Source organism: Varroa destructor, unplaced genomic scaffold, assembly GCF_002443255.2.
Source record: "Varroa destructor unplaced genomic scaffold, Vdes_3.0 BEIS01000001.1, whole genome shotgun sequence".
Taxonomy (NCBI): domain Eukaryota; kingdom Metazoa; phylum Arthropoda; class Arachnida; order Mesostigmata; family Varroidae; genus Varroa; species Varroa destructor.
Window position 1 is genome coordinate 40,825,873 of NW_019211454.1, and position 25,768 is coordinate 40,851,640.

The 25,768-nt window shown below is 41.7% G+C and overlaps 1 protein-coding gene across 8 annotated transcripts in view; it reads left to right on the forward strand.

The window, feature by feature from the left end:
• The window catches only part of LOC111242932 (GTPase-activating Rap/Ran-GAP domain-like protein 3), a 389,128-nt gene that overhangs the window by 337,306 nt on the left and 26,054 nt on the right, over positions 1-25,768 (forward strand). For 5 of the 8 annotated variants that reach the window (XR_015318501.1, XM_086976696.1, XM_086976697.1 and 2 more), the window contains 8 exons: positions 2,286-2,355; positions 15,269-15,349; positions 16,566-16,670; positions 16,889-16,981; positions 20,519-20,600; positions 22,076-22,194; positions 22,848-22,979; positions 24,746-24,848. Coding sequence is in view for 7 of the 8 variants with exons in the window: in XM_086976696.1 (XP_086832822.1) it covers positions 2,286-2,355; positions 15,269-15,349; positions 16,566-16,670; positions 16,889-16,981; positions 20,519-20,600; positions 22,076-22,194; positions 22,848-22,979; positions 24,746-24,848 (785 nt within the window). In the remaining variant the exon portion in view is untranslated. The remainder of the gene's footprint in view (positions 1-2,285; positions 2,356-15,268; positions 15,350-16,565; positions 16,671-16,888; positions 16,982-20,518; positions 20,601-22,075; positions 22,195-22,847; positions 22,980-24,745; positions 24,849-25,768) is intronic. The other 3 variants (XM_086976695.1, XM_022787880.2, XM_022787883.2) reach the window with 3 other exon arrangements.

Here is a 25,768-nt window from a genome sequence, read left to right on the forward strand (position 1 = left end):
AAACTACATATCAGCTGTCCATCATAGCAACTACAAAACGGATGCATTCGTCAGTAGTAGCAAATGCAGTAAACGTCCTAAGCAGTGTCGACACCGCAACAGGTCTTTAGCTGAAGTGTTGCGAGCGTTGGCAGCGGCGAAGACAATGAAGCTATTCGCTGTTCCAAACGCTCGCTGCACTTCTCTGTACACACGGCACCCAGTGCGCGTCGTGTGGGCCCGTCGGTATGTACGTGTGTGTGTACACTTTACAACAAAAGCTTATGGACCAAAAACAACAAAGGCCTCTCAACGTATGATAAACTGCGTGACGTCATTTCGTGGTCACCGCAGCCTATGCGCCCAGTAGGCTGTTTTCTGTAACCGGATAGAATCGCTTCTCCGTGGGCAGGGCTACTTTCAGTTGCGTTCACACATTGTTAGGTCACGTTCGTGTGCGGCCGCCAACGTGTTCTATCGCCGAACGAACGACGTGTCTCGCGTCATGTCAAGAGAGCGGCGAGCTGGCTGCAGAAGGAGGCGCACGGGAGAGGTGAGCGACTAGTGAGTACTCTGGTCTACTCTTCCCCGGCTGGATTTGGTTCGTTCCCTCCTTGTGCCTAGTCTTTCGTCGTCGGCGTATAGCGACCTGCCCTTTGCTTAGTTGGATGGTTAGTCCGCCGTCAGGTCATGCTCCTAGTACTGATAGCAGTGGTGGAGTGGCATACACAGCATGTATTAAACCCTACTTTCCCTCAAATGAAGAGCCACACGAATGTGCTCGATTGGGTGCAACTGCCAAGGTCGGGGACCGGGCAAAAGCTTCTCAGTATGATGCTTTTCGGAACATCAGAAACATACCGGTAGCACGTTTGGTGGATCGACACAGGCGGCGGCGGCTACGGTGGCAAGGGCAGAGTACTGCCGCAACCCAGTGAAGCCGTATCGTTACTCAAACTTCGAGGAAGGCCTGTTGCAGGAGGTACGTGTTTCACGGGGCCAACTGAAGGAACTGCAGCGACGTTGGGCGCCTCGTCTTAATCAAATCTCGTTGCTGCATAGTAAAATGTCAGGATAAAAGAGAAAGAAAAAGAACAGGTACGTGCGAAAAGTTGGAGAACGTGCATGACCGAGAGGCTAGACGAAGACGGCGTATAAATTAGACTTAAACAATGAGTTAAGCTAATGGCGCTAAGGACCCTCAGTGCGCTCAACGTTTTTTGCCTCTAAGGATGATACTTGATCAGCCACATTGGGTAAACGCTCCATGATATCTTCCCCTTTCTTCGTACCTAAACATTGAACAAGTCAGTGGAACTTTCCACTGCATTTCTATTCGTCCAAGGAAATCATTTATACAGTTTACTTCCTACTGAAATCTCATCACTAGTGCTTGTACACAGAGAATGGGTATTAGCTTCTCCACATCACTGCCTGCCGCATTTACAATATAATCGTCCCAAAATTAATATTATCTAGATGTAGACTATCACAGCTATAATACAACTACCTGAAAGACCACGCCAATTTTTTACGAACGGAGATTCGTGCATCGAAATAAAATAGGCCTAACAAGGCCTCGTAACCTGTAACCATTACTCGTTTCGAGCATAGCGTTCATAGTTTCGAACTGTCTAAAAGCAATTTGATCGCATACCTATAATATGGCTGTTAACGTTCGTCCATAGTCAGAATGAAATCAAATTGGCGATCGCTATATTCAGGTGAAAACCGTCGTGAAACTTTCCGTGATGTATGCAGAAGGCAAATTTGCCTTTTGCCACTCGTGCGACAGGAAGCTCTTTGTATCATCAATTCACTTACAAGGGCCGGGCGTGTGTCTGCTTCTATCACATAGAAGTGCATCAGCCGTAGATTGTTGGGGCACTTTGCACTAACGGCATGAACCGCGATGAACATCATTGACGGCCCTTAGACCTGTCTAACTAAGCTTTTCTAATAGCCCGATACCAGTATCGTACAATCTCGCGGTAACAAAAGCAACGCGACTAGTGTGGAAATTTCCACCGTTCGAAGGGTCGTTTAAAGGCGTAAGCCAATAATTACTCATATCAATATATCAGCAATTAATATTTCTAAGGAAGAAGCATCAATCGTCGGAGAGTATGCTTAAAATCGGGTAAAAGGGATGTTGGTTTACGTAGTTCCTGAGCGTGAGTGTACCCTACCTCAGTCAACAAAACGTGCATAAAAGAAGACGAGTTAAGCTTATTGTATGGTAGATGCTGATTGTTACTGCTTATTTTACAGCAAGTTTTTCAAATCCCGTTCTTTTGTTCTTTCAGTTCATCCGCCACCGATCTCGCTGCACGTAGAGGAGTTTTTAGTCGTCGACACTACGGATCGGTGGAGATGGTAAGTTAGTAGCGGAGTGATTATCACTGACATTACTAGCTTTACATGCATTTATTTATGAAGATTATATTTTAGAATTTAAAAACAAACTTTACGACTAGTGAATGTTTTATTTTTTGCCGTTTTTGCAAAAACACGCATACGACGGAAATTCAGCTACTTTGATTAAGTATATTGTTACGGAAAATATTGTATTGTGACGCGTTTATTCCTGCCTCGAACGCGTTGAGGTCATAGAATTAAATACAACCTTCTGCAGGAGGCTACCTCATTCAATTCCTAAACCATCCGGAAATTTCCGGAACTGCACGTCAATGTACGAAGAGCTATCGAAGCAAAATAATCCTTCACAGTTGTGAAGGCAGAACTAGCGTCCGCACTCAAACATTAGCTTTTGTTTAAACAACTTGCTTTATGGTGGTGATTTCGGGACGGCGGTGAGCGTAAGCTGTTAGATTGGAAGCTTTTCAGATGAAATGACCGAACTTCAGCGCAGCTCTCAACCAAGCCAGGATCAGCTTTTAACATGCGACAGAAGTCGTAATCTATGTTATGGAAGGATTGATTACGAACTTTTTTTTCTATAACGAATTGTATGAAGAAAAACAGGCGAGGGTTCCATTTTAGTGTGACAACAAACAATAGATACGTAGCAAAAAGTGGGTGGAACGATGGTTCGCGATGATCGGAAAAAATCGCAGTGATGCCCGATAGTTATTATTTAGCCAGGTTGAACTAGTAATAATGAAGTGGAAACAACCTCAACGTATAATTTCAACAATCAAACGATATATTTCGAACACAACATTTCGTTCGGGGTTTTTGCTCGGATCAACTCTTAATGGAATTGCACTTAGTAGTATGATTAAAATAGCACGCGTTTACCTATATTAATAAGCGCTGAACAAAACGAATTAAAGGTTTGAATTGGGAGACAGTTGCTCTTGCATCAAATTGGAGGGTACTGTGGGTCACGTAGCACCATGTCTCTGTCTATGAGGTTGAAGTGGTATTATGTCAAGGCTTATACCATCCATGAATAATGAACGAAACGTGACGTTTGTGTACGAAAATACATTCGCCTGTCATTGGTCCCTGTCACAGTCTGTTCGGCTGATTACTCACGGACTGATTGCTCGAGCCACTGGTTCGCGCACGTTCGAAAATTCACCCACCTCACCAGCCGCCATAAGTAGAATAATATATTAGCTTATACTGGCACACCATCTTCTGCTCTCTATATCCTATCTCTCCGGTAACTCACTCCCGTTTCACTCCTTCTCTGAACGTCGAATATCCATCGGGCCGGTCATCTAAACCAATGTTCTGTCTGCGATCTGGGACAAAGAACGGAGGAACGGTCGGCTGTGCAAGGGGACCGTTCTCAATGTTCTGCTTCTTCGGGGCCACATAGAAGCAGTCCGTAACTTCGCTCTGTTCGCTTTTTATTTTGTATAATTTTTCCACAGCTAGTCCGGCAGAGTCGCGCTTGCCGTTGTTGTTCTTACTGCCAGTGTAGCAACATGACCGTTGTGGATATGGCTAGCGTTGAGACAGCAACCGTTCGAGCTGGAACAACTAACTGTATAGTTGCGTCCCTTTTTCGGCAAAACACCGATACGGACATAGGCGGAATTTCGGAGACGACTTTTGTTTGCTCATAGAGATTTTCGAAAAAGCTTTTGCGGCAGCACTCGTAAAACGACTTTTAAGAGGGGAGGCTAAAGGGTACGGGAATGTCGAGCGGCTTTGCTGAGTTGTATCCGCAATATCTTGGGCAGAAAGATGGCAGACAGTGGTTGTAGGAGCTCGTACCGAAGCCCAAGGAAGACCATTCTGTGGGCCCGAGGGTAATTGGTAACGTAAATAGGCCTACGGGGAACTGGAGACCGACAGAGTATTAGGATCTAACGGTCCATGCGGCGAGACAGGGGTAGGTGTGGCTCGTCGCGCACTACAACTAAACGGGATAGGGCTGGGCCCAAGGGAATTATGGGATTGACTGACAATGGACAAGATGGTGGTAGAGCAAGCTTTGTTGGCTTTGCTATGGGCGTTTTAGCCAGAACGCTCGACTTGGCACCTTTCAACCGGAAGGATGAGAACGAGGAGAAGACACGCGATGGACACGGCTACACCGTGCTGGTGCTCTTTGGGGAAAGATTTTGCTATAATTAAATAATGTTAAGAGAATGCTAAACATTATGCTGCATAGCTCGCCTCTCTATTTAAATATATTCGTAATAATATTGAACGCACTTAGCAACTCAATAGCCATTGCTGACTGTTTTTGACGCAGCTTTTATGTAATTATATGAACGAATATCGACAGTCGATTGCTTTATCCAGTCACTGTATTTTGCAATTTCAGTACTCGATCCGTACGTACCACAAAAGGAGCGAGGTCTCAATAACCATGCTTCGCTGCTTCTTCTATGTACAATCATTTACAATAATATGGAAAAACAGATACAATTCTTTAAAAAATGCCTGCAACATTTATGTTTGTAGTCGTTCTGTTAATCTTATTGTATAAGCGAATACTCGTAAAGAGCGGAAAATCTACAAAGCGGACGTACAGCAGATTACGGAATTGGTAAGCCCACTATTAATGTTTACGGATGACATGTTAACACCCAGCAATGCTCTACGACAGTACAGAATATAAAACTTAATTACCTATATGTACTCTGACGTACCGCCCCGATATCCACCTAAAATTTCCATCTGACCGACGCGTGTTTCTGTCGGAGAAAAACTATGTTGTAGGCTACTTAGTTTTAAACCCAGGATAATAAGGCTTCTAGCATACTGATAGCTGATACTATGTATATTAGTAAAATACTTACCTAGGTAACAAGTAAACAATACGTTCGGTTCAAGTGGAATAAATTGACCATCTATATTTCATAAGCCAAAGAAGGTAATAACAAAAAAATTCTATAATTTTATAGAGTTATTTTTATTAAATTACAGAGGGTTTCAAAAACAAATTACTTTCAAGAGGCCACTACAGTGCGATAGGACTAATGACAAACAAGCTGATAGGGATTCTCTATTGGGATAAATCATGAGTGAAATCGCTAGTTTATATTTGCGATATTCAAGCGCCTAACCTGAACACCCTGATGTGAGGTTTTTAGTAACAATTATTTCTTCTGTAGAACATCCTTCTACGTCTGTTCCAACTTCGAGCTGGTATAATTTCACCCGTATTGTGCGAACATCCTGATATACCACATATAATATTACCACAAAGAGTTAGATATACCTATAGTATTAGGTATCTTACCTTCATAGGCTGAACTTTTTTTGTACACACTTAATCTAGTGTTTTTTCTTATTGTTTTTTGTTTTCACTCTATGAAAAAATCTTCTAGAAAATTCCGCTCTAAACTTAGCCCGCCACAGGTAGCAGAGAAACAGCCATCGGAGCAAGAGTTCCACAGCGTACAAAACGTTGTCCTCGATCGGAGGTCTTCCAATTCAAATGATACTTAACAGCACCTGCGACATATATTCATCTAAAATGTCCATATGAACGATGATGACACTGATTAGGTCAAATCTCTCAATAGTTTATTTAGCCACTTTGTTTGAGCGGTCTAAATGTGTAAATGTGTTTAACGAATTTTAATCATAAAACTCGTAAGTTTTTTCATACCTTCCAAACTTACATTCCCGTGTCTCTATGAATGCACGAGCCCATATCCTTGTTCAGAGCTGCCCGCAATACTTCGCCAAATGTTATGCTCATAATGCGGCCGTGATGATCATCTAGAGAGTGCCCGTACCGTCAGCAAGCTTGACGATGGATGGTCTTTAGATTTATATAGAAACACCAACCAGATGCGCTCCGGCGACACCCCATAAAAGCGTCGATAAGCGAGCACTAATTTTCTCAGTTGGCTAATGGCTGCCATTATGGTGGGTTTAGCCTCACTAAGCCCTGTCAAATCAGGCGAGAGTAATCGCTTAAACACTTGACTATGGTGTATCTAAGACTCAGTTACGTAAATTTATGTACCGATAAATCGCTTGATCCTGCGTAATCGAATGCCATCTTGAGTACCTTAGATCTCTTAGAGACACGCATAAGCGATGGTCTAGTTGATATGAAGTGTATGTAAAATGATTTTAGGTGAGCGAACAGCTTGCTAGGTTATGATTTATTCAATCTATTAATGGTATTTAACCGGAAAAAATAAGGTCTACCATATTTTCAGATTTTTGGAATTCGTAAGTTTTATCACGTCGACCTGATTACATCCTATTTATGTTTTTTTTTTACATCCCAAGATAAGGAGCGGCGGGAATAGAAAAGAGAGGGAGATAGAAAGAGAAAAGCTATAATCCTGATAGTTATAAGACGGTCATAACGTGAACCAGCCTATACGTCGTTCATCACGTTGGTATATGTGAGGGCCGCCCCAGGGCCGCAATCGTGTGCTTACTGGGATTCCTTCTATAAACGGCAAAATGAGCAAAATATTGTGCTAAACGTTACAAGACGACGACCCTCTTGATCGATAACAACAAATATTTTTCGTCATGATTGAAAAATGCTTTCCTGCATACGGCGAAAAATGTATCCATACAAGCTGTCTTTCCCGTACTCTGCAATTGCCGTCCTAGGGGCGGTCGGCGTTGAAATTGCACAAGGAAAATTGCCTGAATGGAGGCGATGTCGTTTCAGATTACGTGGGAGTATTGGATAGGTTTCTATCATTCTTTTTCTCAGTTTTGACTTGCACCCACACCGGTTCAACTTAATCACAGCTGAAGCAGAGCGCTTACCATAGCCTAACGCTGCGTCTGCTATTGCTACTGTTACGTGATAATATATACCTTATGTGCGCAATTCGACCCTTCACGGGTTGAAAAGAAATTGATGGTTTCGATTTAGAAGGGCTGACTTTTTCAGAATGTTTGCCCTACTCCTTATCGCTTACTGTATTTCATTACTTTACGGGCAACATGGTAGTCGCTTCGAAGGGCGTTGCGGAGCCACGCACGCTCACAAATACGTATGCTGAACGAACGTACTCGAAGGAATCGAAAATGCGCTTTTCTGGGACACAAGCGAGGAAAAAGATTCAACGTGAATTCGTAACCTGGGTCGATTTGCCCGCCAGTGCCTTGGCCAAGATCGTCGAGTGGATTTTAGAGGACAGACTAGACTGAGAGATAGGGCACAACAGGACGCAAAAGAGCGTTAATTTCTAACAGTATTGGAATAAAACGAACAGATCGAGACGAGCAAAGCGGCTACCCAAGATCGCTCTTCCAAGCGTAACTGTTACTACTATAGCTGCTGGTGCTTGTATCCAGTAGAAGACAATAATTCAATAAGTAAAAAATAAACAAGAGAAGATGAAAAAGAAAAACAGAAGCAATGCAAACAGGGTTCCCAATAAAATATGCAGCAAGCGACGTTCCTAATGGGATGCCTGGTCTGATACCCATGAATTTCGGTCTGCTAGTACCACCACAACATTCAATCGCTTACTTGGAAATGTTGTATATTCAATATGCTTTAGATCCTCTTAGATATTCAAATGTTTCATATACGATTGCGCGACGAAAAGCACGTAAACAGCCAATTGCAAGATTAGTTAGTGACTGCTACTTACGCGCAACTTCGCTCCGCTTTAAAGCGAGCTCAAACTTTTAACGGGTCATACAGCTTTGTGTTGTCCGAGTTTTCCAGATTTATAGTGAAATCTATGGTATGAATGGTTCAGGATTACATTTTAGATGTAAAGGAATTAGCGCGAATCTACCTTTATTGCTATTGTATATTCAAGGGTCGGTAAAAGTGATGCGAAGCTATTTTCTACGATGGTTCACGAGTTCCCGGCAATCTAACAAAAAACAAAAAAAAAGAGCATTTGGAGCATTTTTCCGTAATGTATGTAGCGGTATCTATTACAATCTACCAGTAACAAAAACGAAATAATAAAAAAGATTATTGTAACTAACAGGAATTATGTAGTCCCCGCAGCATAGTGTACTTCAGCCTGAAGAAGCTATGAGCGCACAGCATGATAAACATTTATGATGTAGCTCTACGATGACAGATTTCAAGCTCATTGCCGCGTACATTCTTGGATGGTCCAACCTTTCGAACGACACGTGAGAGCTCGTAGATGAACGCGACAGGTTCTTTCGACCATTGAAATTCGCTCATGCCGACTTATATTTTAAGGATGTTCTTCACGGAATTAGCTGCCTGTACAGTTTGTCCAGTGGTATATTCCATCTGCAAAGAATAACCAAGCCTGCAGATGCTTAAAAAACGTACGTGCGTAACTTTTCCACACCGCTGTTGATGTCCCATGCGTTTATGTAGCTTGGATATAGTTCTCACTGACGCCTTCTTCAAGGAAGGCATCCATATGTCTCCGATGATTTTCTCTGACTGGTTAATTCTTTGATGCTCTACCTTACGGTCGTTTTCAGTTTTAGAATAGTTTTCAAAGCCTCGACGCCTTATAGGCGCCCCGGCACGTGATATATAGGAAGTAGTTATCATAAACTATTTTTTTCTGTTTTGAACACCCAACATCGTGTTTTCTGCACACGTTAGGACCGAAGACGCCATGATTAAACTATGATCAGCATACGATTTTTTAACGTGCGTGAATTGTTTGAACGCTGAATGTTGCCGATTTGACTGGATATCTTCTTCATAGATAGACTTCGATCTATGTGGCACAAACTCCATAAACCGATTAGGAGACCGTACGGGATTTTGTTGGTAATCGCTTACGGCCGAATTTTAGTTCTTTAAGCAAACGCTTCTGGATTTCGCAATTGCTTCAGTCTGCTTTGTGGCACTAAATTGAAAATTTATTGACACAATGCAGATTGAAAAACGTGCTTTTGTCCATCCCGAAGTTTCTTCACTACTTTACAACAAAAGAGCGATACTTCTGTAATAATGTACTTTGAAGCAAGGCTACGCATCTTGGACCAGGTCTTGGGTGTAAATAAGTTCTTAGATTTTGACCGTATTATTTAAAACAAAACATAAAACAAGTATTATATTTGGCTTCTCTGTTTATTTCCTGCCTGTCGACATTTGAGATCATGCTCTATATTTGGAAAGTTAGATATTGCAGAAAAGCTGCGTATTTCTATATATATACGATTTAATTGCAACAGGTTATTGAAGCAATGTAGTGGTGCATTACGATCTTTATACCGCGAAGTTATTATAACGTACATATGTGTAGCGTACATCTATCAGCTGACATGCTTGGTTACTATTTAGACGAACCAGTTTGGGTGTCATTAGGTAATAAGAAGCTGAAAATCAATGCGGTTATAAAATTACTTTAATAAGCAATAAAATTTCCTGTTTCTTGAAGAGAGAAGAGCGTGCGCAGCATCCATCGAAGATCGGTGAGCTCACCAGACAAGGAAGCCTTGCTTGCTACTGGTGCAATAAATACTGATGCTTATACAAGAGGTGACCATATGGACCTCAAACAAAAGTCCTGATTTACTGTAATTAAGAATGTTTTTGAGCAAAATCGAGAATGGGCAATGTGCTCCCTGTCGATTTTTGGTGCCATGCGTAGGAATTTGTAATGAAAACAGAAAAGCAAAAGAAGAAATTCTAAGCCTACGACAGATGAAGATAAATGTGAGTTGGCGTAGAGACAATTTCGCAATTTAACGGTAAAAACCCACCTGGAACATACTGCCCCTATAAACGAGAAATTTCCGTAATGTCAACAACTCGTCCTTCCCAAGATGTAGTCATCTCTGGGTGCCTCAACTTCTTAATCCAGAACAGACTATCGCATCCCGAAAAAGCTGCTTGCCCGCATGTTTAGCTTTTGATAGATTCCATTAGGGTTCTTTCCTCCGAGAAAAACAAGCCTTATTATTGGGCGTTGATTTCAAGTGTTTACCTTTGAAAATACCTTTGTTTCTAAACTCATTGTTTTCTGATGACACGGCAAAACGTTTTCACGACGGCAAGCTTTTCACGGCATATAGCCAAAAATGTAATGTCAATACTCTTGATGCCTACGGTTTGGTCTACTATAATAGCTTCAAACAGCCTAGTAGAAAATGCACGTATTTTTTGTATGTATGTACGCAACAACATGATAATGACACAGATAATTATTATCTCCACGCCATAAAGATATATATATCAACCGTTGATGTTTGTTACTACTTTTCGTTGAACCGACTCGCACGTATCAACCAAGTTAGCTTTTATATGCTACTCGTGGGTGTATTACTGTGCCTGTATTTTTGCTATCAAAAGCTCCTTTACCAGCAGTTAGTATTCCCGTTTTTGCAGTCCTATCATTCCGTGAGCAGGAGACTAATTTTATATGGCGTACTGCTGCCTCGCTGTTGCTATTAGTTTTTCGTTCATTAGAAAGTCGTGCCTTTTTACCGCTGGCGTTGTTTTCTCTCGTAATTTCGCCCGAACTCTCACCTATGCTGACGCACAGCACTTTGTTTAGCTTATTAATCGTTGCAGTATATCGACATATTCTGATATAATGAAGGATCAATGGCCGATCTGGGTCATCCTAGGTTTTTCGAAATGAGAACAGAAGCCTGAGTTCAGCTCCGCTGACGCTTTTTACTACGACACCCCCTATTACGGCAGCAACAGACGACGACGCCAGTGACGCTTCGCGCTATAAGATTTTTCCCATCGTCTATCCATTGAACAAATAGTTTATAATGAAGCAACAATTACCAAACAGGAAACTCCTGAAAGAACTGACATCCCGAAAGTGGGTTTTCATGATTTGGTGGGCTTTCGTTATCGGTGGCTATTTTGCTGGTGACCGGTTAGAGGATTGGAGGGTTTCCTTGCGGCTATACCTATGCGGCCTGGTTCGGTCTTTTAATTTACGCAAGTACTGAGTGTCAGTATACAGCTAGATTGCCAAACGTGCGTTTAGTTGGGCCTCCGCACAATTTTGTTGTCATGTAAGCTAAATCTTTTTACCTTGAAAACCTATCCGTACTTAGATTCGATACTTTTGTTGGGGCACATGAGCAAAAACGCGAAAGGCAATCGTCTGTTGCATCTCAAAGAGATTCTGTACATATAGCTACGAAATCTCATTCAAAAAACGGCGCAGCTGAGGCAAAGGTGGTTACCTTTGTCTCCCTCTTTCGCCAACTTTTCCTCACAATGTCGCGTCTGAAGCCAAAAAAAAACGAGCCCAGCCTTGGAGAATTAACAGTCCCTGTAATGGCGGGCAGAGAAAAGTACATGTAGATGTGTGTTCTTGAGTGTGGATAGGTCTGGCGGCTGTCCTTTTTATGGAGTCCGCCTTGCGAGCGGTGCTCCACTCGACGGGCCCACTACAAGTCAATCATATGAGTGCATTGCCTCTAACTGGGGAAACGGAATAATAATGTATTAGTAGTGGTAATAGACCTGGTATTGGCCCGTACAAGACTGAGGCGATCGGATTCTCGCAGCTAAGCTCAAATGGACCCAAAACACTTCTTACCCAGCCGACGCATGCAATAGGAAAGCAAAATAGGCTAATCTAAGCAAAGAGGAAACGTACTGTACATCCACTTTCCTACATATATATATATATATATATATATATAGCCGCATCTCAGTGGTAGAAAGAGTTAAACACAAAAACTTGTTTTTTGCAATGCCCCAGTCTTCTAGTGATTGCGCCTCGTGTGTTTCCCTTCAGGGCTTTGAAGACTGTCTACCTTTGTAGCTCTTTTATCATCTGTGTAAGAAAAACCCGTCCCTTGACGCCTGAAGGGGAGGCATACTTCGCCTAAGCTCATCTCCACCAGGCTTTAGAAAAGCGTCACTCTATAATAAAGCTCTGCGAAAAAGACGAGACATATGCTAACGTTGGAACGGGCTATTAGATATCTCCATTCACGGACATTAGACGACAGCGTTAAGGGTGTACATTGTGGCAAGCAGATTCGTGTTGATAATTTGGTAAGCTATGCAAAATGCTATGTCCTATAAACTCCGCAGAACTAATAGGGCATCTCAAGGGTGCGCTTGTGGCGACTGCCTTTGCATCCTGGGGCATGGAATGAACAAACGTTTATGATGCGCGAAAAGTTAGAGGCTGAGCTCTCCAGATTTGAAATGCTGTCCTCCCTGGAGCAACTTCCTGAGTCGCAATGAGCACTTGAAAAGTGCTAATGACATGTGTCCTTGCTGAACAAGCCTACTTGCTTAGTATACGGTGCTTACTGATAAACTGGAATAATACCCTTCTAGGCGTCACACCCCCAGGCGACGGATAAAGCACTTGATCCGTCTCTATGGAGGGCAATTGCAAAGAAAATCTGGTGTGGGTACAAGTTTCTGGCTCGCCTTATTAGTTATCGGCTAACTAATTTCCCGAAAGCTTTCACGCATTCTAGCTGAACAGCGTAGATTCCGCAGAAAGCGTTCCACTCTTGCAACGCATGACATACTGCTTCAGGGAGTAGATCAGAACAGACACCCTTTGCTGTGTCTGTGAGCTTTAAGATATAGTCCTCTGAGATAAGATTTTAAAATTTTGCAGAATGCAGAGTCCTATAGAACATGCTGTGTTTAATCAGAGGGACACGAAGGGAAAACCTGATGAGCACAAATGAGGAGTTCAGCTGGAGCCTTTATTCAACTGAGTGGCGTTAGGCAGGATCATAACCAAAGCCCTCTGCTATCCTCTTTCAAGTAGAATAACCTTCCCTTCAGTGTTCAAGGCTCGGCGGAAAAACAAGCGTTGCTGTACGCCAACGATATCGTCACCTTTCGTATTCAGCAATCCCTCGTCAGGCTGTTACTAAGTTCCCATGATAGCTTAATGGGTGACGTATTGGCATGCTAATCTTAGAAATACGTTGTGATCTAGCTTTGAGCTCTTTCACCTGACTTCACTTTGTGCTAGAAGCCAGCTGTCTGTCTGTCTGCTGGGATACCTAACGGCGGCACCGGACGTGAAACTCGCCATATAGAGAAGCTGTTGTTACGTGAATGAAGCTGGACTGCTGATCAATTTGGACGAGATATAGGCCATAAGGTTTCGTGGTAGGAACCACTGTGCTACCCCGACATGCCCTACATAAAGAAAACAACCTAGAAATACGTCAACAACTCAAGCACTTGGGGTTGATCTTACCGAAGAGCAGCTGAACTTTTGAAAAAAACCATTACGGACTGATGTGGCGAACGATTGTTGAATTTCCTCTATGTGAATAAATCCTTAAAATCACTTTTTTTAGGTTAGCACCAATGACTTCTAAAGAAGTCTAACCATAGTGGATCTCACTGGCTTTATTCGAGTTCTTCGCCAATAAATCTATAAAAAAGCTTGGCAACCATACGAGCAGGCATTAATATTACGTCCTTAGCTAATATACGTCCTTAAGCTTTTCTTTGCGCACGGTACGGGACTAGTTTGAGATAGCAGTCGTTGCTTCCTTCTGCAGATTGCTTCCTACTGTGCTTCAAATTGTCGGGGATCATATCGAAAAATATTGACGAAGTCAGATCTTTTTTTTAGCGTTTATTTTTTTAAAGCGTGTTACACGGCCTGTATCGGTTACCATGAAATATTTACCTGTTATGCAACACATTCCTGTGCGTAAAAGGTCTGACCTGCAGATCCAAGCTCCCCATTACTTTTGCGTAGTCGGAGTTCATCAAAAAATATGGGAGAGAAATCGTTAAAGTTATGATTAACGATGCCTGGAACGGGGGCCGGACAAAATGAATTCGTACATAGTTCAAGGTTTTCCATGAATGAGTGCCGTCATATCATATGTAAGACTTTGAGTTTGCAGTTGCCAAGGGCTACATATTTATACAGGATGTGATGTAGATACCATGCGGGTGCAGTACTATTATCGGGCGGCCTGTTTGATTCAACGCGTCGATCTAAAATTTTTTGATAATTTTTTCTTGGCTCATATTATTTATACAATAAAATTGTAGTTACTATTTTAGTTTTCAAATCGCCCTAATGTTTATTTTACTAAAATTAATTAAAATTGTAGCCATTTGTAGCGTTTTAGTTAGCTGTTACAAAGTAGCTTAATTCAATGCTTGTTAGAAAGTAACCACAAAAAAGGCGCCTATAACAAGTGTACAGCCTTGCGTGCCAACCTCTATTTATTGTAAGATTAGAGTCCTTTACGGATTTGCTCGAACCAGATCACTCAAGGCCATTCCAGTCCAGATTAAACCCAGAATGTCCTGTTATACTTTCTTATCAGGTTAAAGAACATGTAAATCTCCCGTTTTCCATTAGAATTTTATCGACTGACGCAACAAGATACAAACTTTTAGCGACATCTCGTGCAACCACAATTAAAAGTTTACATTATTATAAAAATACAATCATTAGTGGGCTAGATCACTAGTTTTTTCGTGGATTGCGTGACACACTGTTACCAAATGCATCACATACATAAATAGAAACTTCATTAGTTCCAAATGACCTGTCGAATTCATGACCCTTTTATCTTTCATTAATATTCCCAACTTTATCTCATTTATCCAGACTAGCTGCCAGAAATTAGTGAATCTGAGGTAATAATCTATGACAGTAAATTATGAATATAGCACAATACTTGTCTGGAGAATTACTCATCTGCATAGCTTAGCTTGGTTTCTAGTCTCTACTGGCTGTCGGTGGCACAAGTTGTTCTCGAATGCTGTTTTTTGTTGTTACTAATGGTAAACAATTGGCTCTGTTTAACATTAATACTGGACAGATGAGAACGCATACGATCATAAGTGAATGTATTTGTACGCATCTATCATACGGTCGCGTCCTTTCATAGGACAATCTGTCTGGTTTTTGTTGGCCGGACGTGGGCCTCCCTCACACTCAGCTCTAACCGTGATTGTGTACTTGTACCCATTGTGAAAATTGTATTGCAGCTCACTTCTTGTGATGGAGATAACGAAAATGTTGTGCGGAGGTTTCGCGTGGAGACGGGAGAACGGTCCGACAAAGACGAGGTACGCTTCTCGTTCTTCTTGTTGTAGGTACACTGTGATGTTTACTTGTACTGTGTTACTGATCGAGTTTAGATAAGCCTGATATGTAGGTCGCGGACGAACATATATGATAACGCATATTGCCAATTGCCACACCGATCACGTTATGGAGGCTAACGATATCGTCAAAAAGGAACGTATCGACTCTTTTTTACTTGTAGAATTTTTTCTCAGTGGCATTTGATGCTCATGGAAAAAAGAGATTTGTTAGGGAAATAATTCGAGACAATGGCAAAATAAACGCATACAACTTTGTTCTGGCGTCGCCAATTTTTTTGGGGTAAAACGTCTAGTTATAAAAATTACAAGTAACATAAGGCTTTGTCTCGTTTAGCAATAAAAGCGAACATGTAATTACGTAATGTACATGTAAATAACGTATTGCCCAGTGTTGATAGGTGGAATATTTTAGCTATTAGCACCATTTAATATTAAGGCTAGTAAAAGCTGCAAGTCTGCTGACAGGATTACATTGAACTAGCTAATCCCTTTAGTCAAGTGGAAATGTTCATATATATACCACCACGTTCAGCCTAGCTACCGGTGCGTGTGGGCATATGCAGTACGGTGAACTACCTACTATCATACCATACGTATTTTTTACACTAAATAATAGTACTATTTAGTGTAAAAAATACGCTCACACTATCGTCTTGGTCCAGCTGACCACTGATACGACGTGCATAGTATCCCCAGATCCTCTTCTCGTAAAGAGTTTTCGGTGGACTATTGTGAGATTACTGACTTGGGACTGTACAAAGTAGATGAAACAGGAGGTTGCTACAAAAAAAGTCGGGAAATGGAAGCTGTGTTGAGGCGGGGTAGATTGGGAGTAGTAAGCGGGTCAAAATTGAGATCACGCTATGCTACAGGCGTGCATAGTATCCCCTATTTAGCACGAGCAGTAGTGATGAGGAACAGATGGAACAGCTGGTAGCAGCAGCGCTCCCTGTAGAGGTACAAAAACAGGGAGGAAGAAATTAGGAAACAGCCGGCTTTAGTGAGTCGGCCAAGCGGGCCCCCAGTCCCGTCCGTCAGTTAGAGTGCACCGGTAGCAAAGTTTATGGTGGCGAACTCGGACTAGCAAAGGTGTATTTCCGTGTAGAGGTTGTAAGGTGGTGCATATTTACACTTATCTATATGCGACCGTGTACGTCTATTCCCCAACGATTGTTAGGGTCTCTATTTCAGTAGCGATTCCCAATCTGTACTAACAGCGCTGCCGGTTACAACTACGTCTGACCGCGAAGAGTGTCTAGAAATAGCCGTTAAGGAGGATCGGGTAAGGACTGCTCTGCGTTTGTCATCGTAGGCTCAGACATCTCCCAGATCAGACCGAGCTTACTCGCTGTCTAAAGTTTCGATCCAGCGCGCATATGCGACTTCCTATTTTTTCACTCTTCTTTCCTTGACATCTAGTTTGCTTTTTCTTTGGATCTCTTTATTTCGGTGGTTATCCATCGCCTCCATACGCACACTCACTATCTTGTGTCCATGCAGCTTTCCTTTCTCGGTCCTGGTACGAATGCGTCTGGAGGGCCCTCCTCGTCCAGCAGCCACGTCCGCCGCGTGACCACTGAAGAAACTCTCAAAGTAAATAAAATACAACCACCCATCATTAACATTGTTGAGAAAATCATAAGCATCATGATAGACAGCTTCATCTAACTCATTTGAGTTTTAATTAGGTCGTCTTTTGTTCTCAGCACATCTGGGCCAGTGAAACATAGATTTGAACTCCACTAGCCTTATCATTTCTTGCTCATACCACGTTTAGTCAGTCGTTAGAATCGCACTCCTTCTAACACCGCTGAAAACATAGAGCAATTTGTCAGCAGCAGCGTAATTGTCACAGTTGTTGATCGCCGTATTTGTGCATGGCAATTACGGCGTGCTTTGTGTCCATTAATAACTGACTGTGATTGTCGTAAGCGTAGCAATCTAATAGATTTAAAAAAGCAACAAAAGCTCGACACACAGACCGGTAATTGGTCGTCGTTACCAGGGCAACGGGCTTTTTCATTCCTGACCCGCTTACCCGTAGTTAATCCACGCCCTTTACAACAATAACGAGAAAGCATCTATTAAGCGCGTCAAAACGCATAACGTAGAGGATGGATCTATCTGATGATATCACACCAGCTCTCTGGCTAAATCTGACAGACGACATTTACGTTCAAAGATAGACACCCATACATGCCCAGACAAGTACATAGCGAGAACTATAGAGCACGATAACAGTAGTGGTTTGTACCGTAATCAGCGACAATAAAAACTGCGCGCCTTTAAAGCGTACGACGATAATCACCGTCGTTGTCGCCACCGTCTAGCGCTGAGACCCTCTGTTGGCGATAGATCAGACAAGAAAAAAGAATTGCAAATAAAAGTAAGCAGGAATAAGGATTGTCGCAAAGTTAGAGGATAGAATCTCATCTAATAAGCCAGATACCAGACGCATCCGACAGCTGTGAGCCACGCTCGTAGAGGAAATAATTTGATTTTTACACGATCTGGAACATCATTCGGATCAAAATTTCACAGTTGTGCGCCTACAGTGAGATGACCATACTTCTCTAACAGCAATATTTTCTTGGTATACTACAAATGTAAATACTAACCTAAACAATACAGATCGGACGAAAACCCGTATTAGATTACTTACAGTATAAATAGTATTGCGACCAGAAATACTCTGCAATTACAATAGTCGGCGAAAACTTAGTGCTTAATTTAAGTTAGGGAAACATGGTACAGTATTTCGTAAACGTATTTTACTCAGCACGACCCATACGGATCATAAGTTCCGCCATGAAAATCCTGAAATAATAATTATACTAGCGATGCTAACAAATGGAACTTATCGACCTGCTAGTTGATAGCTCTCTTAAGTTTAGCCAGGAATTCATTTATTCCATTACGTTCAGGTTATCCAAAAAGGCGAACAATGCGTTACCTTTCATCAGACAGCAAACAAAGCATGCATAACCCTCACGAAGGCTTAATCAACCACAGATAAGCTATAAAAACACTCCGTTTTTTTTGCTTCAATACCAGCTTACAATATGTAGAAAGTTACCTGCATGCCAATATATTTTGATTCGGACTAAAAGAAACACTTGGTGATGCACTTATAAGCATACAATATTAAAAGGTGAACCTGTACAAAGACATGCATCCGTCTGATACAGCGTTAACTCCGGTAACAACACGTAACTACGTGTAAGTATATCTGCTTTGTCAATGCAGTGTATAATCTACCAGGTGCCTGCATTCAATTACAGCTTCAATAAATTTAACTATTTAGGCTGCGGACCCAAGTGTTCTTATTAGTTGAGATGCACTGTATTGGATTAGTGGTTCGTAAAAAAGCACTGTTTTAGATAAAATTAGGGTCTCCTGTGCGTCTTAACTAGTCAACGGCTGTACTTGGATCTTGGTCTGTGTCTCCAGAGAAGGACGTAAAATTTCTGTGGGGGAGAGATTATAACTCCTTCAGCAGGGAGCGAAGGCTTTTGCTTCTCTAAGGACGGCTGAATTTGTGCGATCTTTTATTTGCTCTTCTGTCTTTTCCCTCTTTAGATTTTGGGCAAAGTCGTCCACTGCGACTACGAGCACAGTTTGCGTTCGCTCGATGCTGCTATCAACCCTGCAGCCCAAGCACGGCATAGTTTAGGATAGAAGAAAACTGGAGTAAAATTTATCTTGATATTACAAGGCACGTTACTGATGCTGAAGTGGCAACATCATCGAAGTAAAATAAAATTTTCAATATTTACCTAGACTGAAATTTTCTAGAATTTCCAAGTGGTTCCCAATGGGCGGTGGCGGGTCAAAGGCACGGCAAGCGTGCAACCAGCCCTCGAAGGAAGCAGGCTTTTCCGAAGATATCCATAGGAGTAGCCAACCCAACCCTACTTCTTTTGCTACTGTTTACAGCGAGTTGTTGCAGTATGCTGTGGTGTTGCATCAGCAGCCGATTCTATTGCATTGTAATATGTGCTCCTTCAGCCAGGACCATTTTACAGGATTATATGTAACTGGTCGCCAGGTGTAGTCTGTTACTCACCCACTACTTTGTAGTATGGGCTCGAAATTCAGCGAAGGGGTGCGTGCACACGATCGACGATGATGCCCTACCCATTCCGTTCACTTCTTTAGAAAAATAACGGCAATGATCAGACTTACCCTGTAATCTAATTCGGAACACCACGGAAAACTCCTAACAGCGGCCGCAAAGACAGCGACGGTAGGAGCCGTCTGCCTAGATGTGTCCTAAATGATTTACTATGGCGGCTTGGGATGTCCCTCGTACACAAGGATAGCGCTGGCAGTTACTGTTTCCTCGGGCCCCCATCCTTGCTACTAGGTCGAGGGTTTGTTTGTGGTGGGTTCATCGCGGTATGCTTAAGCAGTTAAACACGTTAATAATAGGATAGAGTGTTACGTACGGTAGTATTACTTGAATGAGGCCTTAAGCGAGCGTTTTCCCAATGGACGCAACTCGATTAAAGAAAACTGATGGCTTGGGTCTCTGAGCGCTTGTTCCCCCTTTATCGCAATTGATGAGCACAGCCCTTAACAAATTGCAGCCTTATTTAAAACGGAAGAAAGGACAAAGGCTTATAGAGGATTCAGGCAGCAGAAACGACAACGGTTCTGAGCGTTGAGCTGAAAATCGATGCTGGTGCATGTAGGCAAATGGAAAAACAGTTGTCCAACTATCGCCGCCAGGACATGAGAGGTGATATCATTTTTAATCCAATATAATAACATGTAAATTTTTGTCAAAATTCGCGCAGAGTACATTCAGTTAACTGAATTGAAATGAAGAGGGTCGTTGTTTACTCGCACGGGTAGTCTGTTAATACCAGTTTAATGTGCTCCTGTGTGCACTAGGTCATATGCAATAATCAAGCACCGCATGAATAGTACAGGCGATAGCTCGTTAATGATTTGCTTAGTTGATGCACACCAATCGGCTGTTATACGTTTGTTTTGGATTTCAATTTTTTTTCGAAATATTTCGAAGCTTCGTCACCTCCGCATGTAACTATTACTTAATTAACATGGGCGCTTGGGTAATTTGTATAAATTTCTCTATTTTTAATGATCGTACGACTTTTTTTGCAGCTGTTTGGATCCCCCAGCACCCCCGTCCTGGAAAATCCAGAGTATCAGACCAGATGGTACTTTAAGTACTTCCTTGGCAAACGTGAGTCGATTTGTTTAACTTTAGATATCACTGTGTACCTCGTCCTCGTCATTATAATCATTGCTTGATAAAAACATTTTGTCAAGCCTTAGCTCATTAATATCTATATATATGTAGATTATGGAATGCGTAGAGTGCAATCTCCTTGACCAAAATAGCTCTTTCTAAAAATCCATATAATTTAAAACTGTTTTAATAACCTGTCTAGTGTGTGGGGTTTTTGCGACGTGATTAAATAGCTTACTTGTGAAATGAATTAGTAGTCCCCCCCGCCCCACACACCTACTCAGGGCACATAAAACCCGAAGTAGTTTTTCTAAAACCTAAAAAATCATTAACATCCCACACAACAAGCTCGGAAAACCCGCAGGTTTAAAACGCATACAATTTATGTATCATCCGTAATTGTTTACCTGTGCATTGCTTAAGTGCAGCGGACTGAAATGGAACATGTTCTTTAATACAATCTCGCATCTCCCCCCTTTCCTTTGTTCTCCCCAAAGGGTAATGTGTGCAAATATCATTATGATTGCATTGTGTGATGATTCTGATCGCATTATATGATGGCTTCAGAACCAAGTTCTTCACATGGTTTAGCTCTCCCATTTTTAACAGTGGTTAAAATCTTCGGATCAGTACGAAACATGCTCACAAATGACAACTTTTTTCCTGGATTTTCACACTAACGTAGGGACTATATGATGATAATTGTTCGCCTACAATAATGATTGAGTTTCATATATCGGCCGATTGTATCGTCCAGGTTAGTTCCTGATATGAAGAATCCAGATATTTTGCTTATCGTCGCTTCATTATGTGGGAATCTGGAAGTTTCTGTTACCTGCCAGTAGCACTGGAGAAGGGGAAAAGTATCATCGACAGTATCAATTGGGCATTGTGTGTGCAAGGGAAAAATATGTACTTGTAGCATTGTTTTCTTTGGAGCAGAACTACTATATAATACATTATACATAGTTAGTTAATTGCGTTACGGTAACCACTGGTTGTGGTAACAGCATACTCGAGTATCCTAATCGGCGAGACCTGACATCTTTTATGTATCGTTATTATCTAAGGGGACAAAGAAAAAAACTGGTGCTCATCGTAGGCTTTTTAGCCGATAGTACTCTATTAGCAGCACCTATTTTAATAATGTAGTAAACGTGGATGACCGTTGCAAGGCATGATTTGAGGAACATGTTTAGTCAATCTATTCCCGGTTGGTTTGAATATATAGTGTTACCGAATTCGATTCTTAAAAGCGACGTTTAACCGGGGCAAGCAAAGTGAACCTCCGCTGGATGTACGACTGAAGGCTAACTGAAGGTCCAATGAAATAAGCGGCGGCGACGAGAACGATTTCATCTCGAAACGTTCTAGAATCATAAAACAAAATCACATAAATGCCATTCTCTCTATAAAAATGTTTTAACTTGCCATGATCTGCTGTTCCTGGACGTCACTCGCGTCTTCAGTGCATCAGAACTATGTTGGGGCGGACGCAGAGAAGAACCCATTTTTCTTGTCCGTTGTGCTCACTGATGCCAACTCACAGGGCACGCAGCAGTACCGGGCCATTCTCTGGCGAAAGACGGTAAGTATCAACGTGGCAGGTCTGTGTCCAACCTGTATCTACATGTATATATATGTATATATATATATATATATATGTATGTATATATATGACATAGATATTCATTATATACACATTACGTCCGAACAAATAACTATAAAAACCCTTCCTATAATGCAATCTATGAGTTTTTTTCTAAATGAAAGACCTTACTGACAATCAAACAAACAATGCCTATAAGCAGGCAAATCCTGATTGTAATGCGCGTGCTTTAAATTTGCTATAAAAAATATTTCAATTCAGCCCATTTAAACGGGTTAGCGGTGTCAGTTTGGCCATGTATAGCTATACACCAATGCGTGTGGTATAATCTGACCAAAAACAGCGCATACAGGCAAAAAACTACAAGCCAGATGTGTAGATGTACGACCCAAAAATAACATAAGCATAAAGAGATTCCCCTCAAAGGTTCTTGCGGAGGTCTTAAGAGTTTTACAATTGTATCACCTGAACAATTGTTCCACACGACGAAATAAGCAATTCCCATTAGCTTCCGAACTTGTCGATGTCCTTCTGGCGTCGTTCAACTTAATGACTTCCTTTTCTACGTTGATGTCGCTCTGGTGTTATCTTTGTCCTAATTTGGTTGTTCCTGTGATACTGTTACATTCCAGGGGGCGCTGCGTATTTGTCTTTCACATTGCCCTAACAAGCCGCTAACTGTTAAGTCGATCCTGAGCAATTTCGAAACGCTCGATCGAGTCGACAAAGGTCCGAAGGAGATTTTTTCACCTGATATTCAAAAGGTTTGTAAATGTTAACCAAAAGCCAGAGTGGAATAGTGTGGTTAAGTACAGTGAGTTTGGAAGAAACATTAAAAAAAAAAGACAATGGATGGTCAAATCTACCATGCACAAATATCCTACTTTTATCTTGTTTAATAAGATTAGCCGTCATTCAATACGGATTGTTTAATTGTTACGCATGCTAATGGAAGCTATATTCCTTTTTATTCTACTGACTTGTGTCGACTAAATGGTTCCTCTCACTAGTAATTTTAGATAGATTTTTTCCCCATTCGTTTTCCGCCATTAAACAACGAGTTAATGCTTATCGTAAGTTCTACCAACATTTTATAAATTGTGGGATTTCTGAGATCAACACTGTTACCAGCCATATTGCTGTAGGCCCTTGTGGCGACCCGCGACGACAAACATTATAACCTCTGCCGAGCGTAGCAGTAGTAACGTTGTTAAGAGCTCACATGGAAAATGGCTTGTGTATGAGACGTAACTTCACATACCTCAGAAGCCCCGCTTTGTCCACTTTCATCGTATTTCCGTCGTACCAATGTAAATGGCAAACGGCACCAGATGGTGACGCTTCCTGCTTTCACCTATGCCAACCTTAACAAGCGGCGTGAACAGCTAGAAGTAGTTCAGCAACGTCGACAAAGCAATGACAGCATCGCCGGGGACTGAAAACAGGGACTGGCGCAACACATTGGGCTATTCGATTCAGCTCTTTGGCTTTAAAGCTGTTGCACTTGGTACTGCGGTGATCCAAACGCTTCTTGGAGTTACAGAATGGCTGTTGGAAAGTGCAAAAAAGTAAGTAATCTATAGAGAAAAAAAGACAACGTGTAGCTAAAAAAGGAAGAAAGAAGGTCATGGTTTTTCTGCCCGGGATCCCTGCTAACGAAGGTGGTAGCGGTGACGACGAATTTGGCGGTCTGCGCTATCGCTGTTACTGTTGAATGATTTAAGCAGAGCTGATTTTATCCCAGAGGAAAACTTTGGGATAAAATTCTTTCGTTAGATTAAGTCTTCTCCTGCCCGCCTCTTTTTCAACACTGCTGAATGTTGAGGGCGGCCGACAACGAGATTAAACGGGACCAAGTTTTTAGACATGCAGCGAGCACAGCCTCAGCTCAAGAATATTAGGCTGATCACTTCGCGAGAGGTTCTCATAGATTACGGAAGGTGGACTAAGACCAACAAGCATGATAACAATGATGATCGGGCATTGCAAAAGATAATCTACCCAGAGCAGTAAAACTTAAGGAACGATTACAAGTCAAACATGGTAAACACCGCTAAAAAGGGCCGATGCTGCTTTGATTGCATGCGCTATACACGTAGTCCACGCTATAACTAGCTTATACAGCGGTCATAGCCTACCCTGCGTGAATACTGCGGTCAGCAGATGCTACGATATAACCAAACATGTCCTTTAAGAAAACGTTGTGTTCCCTTAATTTTGGAAGCATTGCAGCGGCTTTAGACGAAGGTCGCACGTTTTCAGTGAAATCGCTTCGAGCCGAAGCGACAAAATAATGAGTAACATATCTGTCAGTGTGACCCTCGTTTGCAACTGTGTTTACTTTTAATCCGATGAGACTGGTTATGCTATGCTATATTTTGAAGGGCGGTAAAAAATAACACAATTTAATTGTATTTATTTTTGTAATTCTAAATTGTAATTATTGAACTCAAGTCTATGTCATATGCGGTGTGTTACGGCGGCGTAGACTAAACCGTTATCAATAAAATTTTCTTTGCAACTTTTTTAGGACCTACTTTTACTCGAGGAGCAGGAGGGCTCCGTGAACTTCAAATTTGGGGTCCTGTATGCCCTTGCAGGGCAAACAACGGATGATGAAATGTTCAGTAATGGTAGGTACAGTGAGAAGTCATACTTTTGAGTAATACGCTTAAAAACATAAAAATTTAGTCCCGAAGGTTACTCTTTTCGATGGTGACCACACTAAGATAATTTTTTTTCTAAAACTCTAAAGCGAGTAATGGTGCTTGTACACGTACTTTCAGTTCATCTCGGGACTCGAACGTTTCTTAGGATATTTTGCATGGCGCTTGGATTGATTGGTTTTGATCGGTCAACGACACCACTGGGAAAAATTGTTTTCATATTAACAATATGTAAATATTTCTTCAAAAATTTTAAATATTAGATATCCAAGATGGCAGTTACCTTAAACATAAGTTGAAAACATCTGAATGACTTTTTTTATCGGCTTCACCTAGAGAGAGCTGAATAATTGCGATGGTGTTAAAAAATAGGCGGTAGCAGGATGACGCTGGCTTACTTGCAATAGAGCTAATGAACACAGGATAACGGAACACGACTACAAGGTGACATAAAGTGACTAAAATACAATGAATGAATCAAGATAATACGATAGCAGGTCTAGGGTAGAATACACCAATGGAATATCTGATAATCGCAGTTAGGAAATGGAATTAGTAAGGCACCATAACCAAATTATTCACTTAGAATAATGTAATGGTAAAGAGCAACGCAGTGGGACCGTAGCAAGGGAAATGCAGACAGAAAGTCATAGAGCGACTGTAACGAGTCTGGATTTACAACCTGGGTTTGGCGTAAACAGACGAATTTATTTTCAAATTCATTTAAAAAAGGATAGCATTCAGAGATACATGTGTAACAAATATGCATAATATGCGAAAAAGGCATGACGAAGTAAATTAGCCCGGACGCTTGTGGACAAAAGTGGGACGGAGGTTCTACCTGTGCTTAAGTTTCTCGTTACCACAACGACTCCATCATATATATA